Source organism: Acanthisitta chloris, unplaced genomic scaffold (genome assembly GCF_000695815.1).
Source record: "Acanthisitta chloris isolate BGI_N310 unplaced genomic scaffold, ASM69581v1 scaffold9723, whole genome shotgun sequence".
In the NCBI taxonomy this organism is placed as follows: Eukaryota; Metazoa; Chordata; class Aves; order Passeriformes; family Acanthisittidae; genus Acanthisitta; species Acanthisitta chloris.
In genome coordinates, this window is record NW_008666579.1 from 33,731 (window position 1) to 38,854 (window position 5,124).

Below are 5,124 nucleotides of genomic sequence, written 5' to 3' on the forward strand. Positions count from 1 at the left end.
AGTGCTATCAATCCCTGTGTGGATAGGGAGAAAGGGAGCACAAAAAGAGAGCACTGACTAGTTCCTCTCTTACCAAATTTCTAGCCAAAGGCACTGAAGAGGTTGTAAAGGTCAAACTGAGGCTTGAAGCCACATGTGCAACTGGCCAATATCTTCTCTCTTCCGGCTGTGGAAGGTGAGGAGCAGAGAGAAGGAAGCTCCACCCTGCCCTTCAACAGCTCATCACTGTTGGATATCCACTGATGGATAAAAGCTGTCCTCTATCATCAGAGGATGTACATCCTGTAAGCACAAATTCACAGGGCATCAACTCCACCCTTAATGTGGGAGAACGTATCAAGACATTTACTGGAATCAGCACCTTTCTCTGTGCTGGAACAGGGAGTTCTGAAATAGCAGGCAGTGGGAAAAGACAGCTGATGGGCTACTGTGTGAGATCACCTCTCTCAAGGCTTGTCAGCCTCAGTGACAAAAGCAGCTGCCAAGACAGAAAATGGTCTGTCTTCAGTACAGTGCCTTTGACCCAGCCCAGGAGGGCTGCTTATGAGTAGAGCTTTGCCAGCTTCTGTCTAAGAGCTGGGGCACAACACAGACTGGCAATGCTGAGCCATACCACAGAGGAGTCCTGACACAAGTATTTACACAGCCTTGAATTCACTCACACGTGATTAAACATGGCAGCAAATACTCATCTAACCAGCTTACTGAACAGCAGCTGGTTCATAACGTTCTTAGGAGCAGAAGTGCCCTATGTTGGGGGCCAAGCAAAAAGAAATAAAAGATGAAAGTAAGCAGGCATTGTCTGTTTGGGTACACCTGCCCGATTGCTTCAGAAGGGCACTGGGCAATGAGGACAGCTGCTTCCCAAATCACAAAAATCAGTAAGAAAACATCAAAAGTGATGCAAGAACAGAAAGGCAGCAAAGGCACAATGCCTGCAGGGCTATCCACAGGTGACTGTGACAGCCTGCAGAAGACAGCTAGCTCAGTTTGCTTCCATACTGAAGGCATAGGCCTTTGAATTGCCATTCACTCTTTTCCCAGGAATCTCCTGGAATCAAATCACAGCTCTGGAACAAAACAAACTAGCTTGCAAGTACAGTGAGGCAGGGGAGTAAGACCCCAGAATCAAATCAATGAGGTTAAACCTGCACAGGTAAAGGATTTTAACAGGCACAAGTGTTAAAATCATTCTTTCCAACTGACAAACCCATGGCATTCACACTATTCAAATAATTACACTATGTTATTAACAAAACCACCCTTGCAGTTAATAGTGTATGTATATAAATAAAGGACTTTTATTTTTTTTAAAAAGACAAAAAGATGGTGACTGACTAATCCACAAGATATCATCCCTTTCTCCAAGCTAAAGCTGATTTTATTTGCCTTTCTTCATTTTTGCAGTTTTTTCTTTCCTCTTCTTCACATGCTTTGGGATTTTGGTTTTTCTCTTTTCTCTTTGGGCTTCTTTAACCATCTTTTTCCTTTCCTATAAAGAACCAAGCAACATTCATTTAAAGCTAGAAGGAATGAGGGATTTTGAGCAAGTCAATCAATTGTTACATTAACAGGTTAAATTAACACATCACATAAAAATAAGGTTATCTGAAGGAAGAAATTAAAAACTTACAACAGGAATGGTGAGGGGAAAAGAAAAAAGAAGTAGAGGTTGGGGGTGGAGCTCAGAGCTACACACAACAAGACAAAATTCAAACTTGTTAAAACCTGAGTTTCATGCAACCTTTGAAGAAAGGGCACAACAGGCACTCTTAACTCATGATATTTACACCTAACATTACAACAGGTTGTCTGGTCTAGGTTTTCTGCTATTATAGTATGTGTATCTACAAGTCCTGCAAAAATATTGATTCAGTAAGTGCTGATAACTCAGAGCAAGCTGATCATCACCAGGATAGGCAAGAAAGAGTGCTATGCTACTGCAATACACTGCCAATTTGTGCCAGATGTAAAAGAGAAGACACTCAGCTTTAAAACACAATGTCAACATGATGGGGGTGAGAGGGTAGAAGTAATTGCTGCTAATTAGTGGTTCAACCTACAGCTGAACACACAGGCTGCAAAACAAAACCCTTGTCTTACACAAAAAGAAGTCCAAATGAAAGCTTATCAGTAAGGATGAGAAGTGACCAAGACTTCCCTGCTCCGTATCTGAAACATCTGAAAGACAGCAGCTCCAGACTGGTAAAAAGTGTCTACTAGAATACTGCATTTTTATTTGACACATTTTCTAGGAAGAAAAACCTAACAAGCAAACCCCCAAATCTTGAACCCCTTAAGCCCAGAAAGTTTCACCCTTCTTTTAATTTTGCACAGCAACTAAAAGGCTCTCACCCATGGGTGATATTCTGCAGAAGAGCCTTACCAAAACTGAGCATACTTGTTCTGCAGTTTAGAAAACTAAACCTTAAAAAAAACCCCAAACCCATACCATAATCCCTTTGCATGACTGCATTGCATCTCTTGCCCACAGTAAAGCTAGCCAGTCTGTACTTACGGCACTGCAACAGTCACTGTGGTACAAATACTGTCACCAAGTCTCCAGTTTAAGGATCAAGTAGTCTCAGTTCACTGGGTATAAGGAGGTTGAACAGACCACAACCAGAAACCTGAACACCAAAGCCTAGAAGAGCAGCCAGAGGCATGGAAAACCTGCCAGGCTTCACTAAATTCTGCTCTGCATACCCCTATAATTCCCTACAGAGATCTCTCTTCTAGCTTTGCTCGAGCTACGGAGAACTGTGTTACATGTTGCTCTGCATAAACCCACCATTAATAAAGCATCCACAACAAAATTCACTGTTTCTGCTCTCGTTCTCCACAACAGGAAAAGTCCATAGCTTGCTTCAAATAAGAAGTAGCAAGAGCCACTAAGTTGGAATTTTTTCATGTCACATAAGGAGAGGTGGGAAAAATAAACAATTCCTGGCCAGCTGACCTTTTTGTCTATGCTAACTTCTGCAGGTTTATCTTTGGGATGTACAGAACTTTTACAGCCTGAATCAGAGTCCTCTGAGCTGCCATCACCATCATCATCATCATCAGAGTCTGTTTCTGACTCATCTGCCTTTTCCAGAAGTGCAGGAATCTGAAAGATATATCAAGAATTACATCAAATCAAACCCAAGAAAGCTAATGACACAAATACATATATACACTATGTATAAATAAATATTTATAAAAACCAAAACAGAATCTGCTGCAAAGAAACCCTTGAGCGAGCTGGTGCCACATTCTTTACCACAACTATCACTAAGTCTCAAGAAAAAGAATGAGAAGTATGTTAAGCCAAACTAAGAACAAGGAATCTAGAATGCACAGCTTCCTTTATGTCAGGGTTCACAGCACAGCTGTTATTGGCACTCCCAAACTAATTTCCCTAAGTTAAACAGCGATTTGCTAACATATATGGAAGCCAATTTTTAATTATCCTTGGACCATACCCAAATCTACCTTGGAGACAATGTATGTATGCTTTACTGCAAACACAAATATCTACACTGGAAAACTCACTTATTCTTAAACCAGCCTGGAGACTGTGCAACAGGCCAATCTCATCCATATTTGTATTTTCATTTAAAACAGAACCACTGCTAGATAAAGGAAGGAGGGGAAATCCACACAAGAATTCAGCCCTGAACTGCATGGTTGCAACTGACCTCTACCCAACTTCTTATCCAATGTACTTTCCAGGAGTGTCACTGTCAAGTGCTTCAAATATAGTAAGGCGTAACAGCTTATGCCTCATACTGTAGGGTTATTCTTTATCCAGTAATTACAACAAAGATAGCATGAACATATCAAAGCTTGCAGGCACCTACAATTTAAATAAGCTTCGTTTTCCAGAACTGGAAAATGTTTTCTCTCACCTACAATTTAAATAAATTTCATTTTCCAGAACTGGAAAATGTTTTCTCTCCTCTTCACCTTGACTTCAGAGACTACAGCCATAACAAGGATTGTAATTTCATTCTCAAGCAACCCAGAATTGGCCACAGCACAGGGAAGCAGTTCCTGTGTTGTGCAGACACACTGCCATGTCAGACCCATTCCGGACATAAAAGGTCACTCTGCAGACAAGAGGCTTTTTTAATGGTGCTACCTGCAAGATGAGGCATTCTCTGTACTATTTGTAACTGCTTTTCTGAAGAGGCTCTGCAGACAAGAGGCTTCTTTAATGGTGCAACCTGCAAGATGAGGCATTCTCTATACTATTTGTAACTGCTTTTCTGAAGAGAAGGATTTCAAAAAGACCCTCTCACCTTCTGAACACCAGACAAATCCTTTTTCAGTCCTGTCACAGTCTGGTAGAGAATCTATACCATGGGAGAGAGAAAGAAGTTACATTATCAAAATATGTCTTCATTCTTTGTGCCCAGGGAAAATCATTATCTAAAAATTAAAAATAAGAAAAAATGACCAGGATAAAGCCCACAATATTAGCATTAGCACTACTCAGATGATTTTAAAGTATGACACTAGATTCAGTGCTCCACACCTTGATAACAAAGTTTCTGGTTTTGTTTGTTGCTCTCAGTTTCCTGTAAGAAGAATTCATATCCACTGCCTCCTTTTTTGCTGGGCTTCAGCATATCTACTCACATTATCTTGCTGAACATTCAACGCCATATCCTCTTCTTTCAATTTCATCATTATATCCACATCTCTCTCATAGTTTTTAACTTCAGTCAAAGTTCGAGGTATGTAAGCCTTCTTAAACACCTAGCACAGTGAAAGGAAACACACTCATTTACATATAGTGTCTTGATGTTTGTCTTTCCTAATTATGTATCCTTAAGAGAATAATCACAAAGGCTCAGAAAAACAAAAAACAAACATGGCAGTCATCCACTATCATTTGAACTGCAGGTTTTTGCCCCTTTTTTTTAGGAAAAGGCTTTACATGCGACCTATACACTACTGATAGATTACAACTAATAAAGCTCCTTCCTTAGTGTCACTATCTCCAGGCCACTTACAAAACTTCCAACTATCTCTTACTCTATTTGAGTCCTGAGGTTTTGTATTCTAAGGATTTCTGGGGAGGTGGTGGATTCACCATCCCTGGAGGTTTTCAAGATGAAACTAGATATGGCACTTAGT

At 40.5% G+C, this 5,124-nt stretch overlaps 1 protein-coding gene across 1 annotated transcript in view; it reads right to left on the reverse strand.

The window, feature by feature from the left end:
• Positions 1 to 1,381: 1,381 nt before the first annotated feature.
• Positions 1,382 to 5,124, reverse strand: part of RIOK1 (RIO kinase 1) — an 18,604-nt gene continuing 14,861 nt past the window's right edge. Inside the window, exons 14-17 of the mRNA XM_009072183.1 lie at positions 4,624 to 4,743; positions 4,284 to 4,337; positions 2,960 to 3,109; positions 1,382 to 1,492 (exon numbers count right to left, since the gene is read on the reverse strand). Of these exons, the coding sequence (XP_009070431.1) occupies positions 1,382 to 1,492; positions 2,960 to 3,109; positions 4,284 to 4,337; positions 4,624 to 4,743 (435 nt within the window). The remainder of the gene's footprint in view (positions 1,493 to 2,959; positions 3,110 to 4,283; positions 4,338 to 4,623; positions 4,744 to 5,124) is intronic.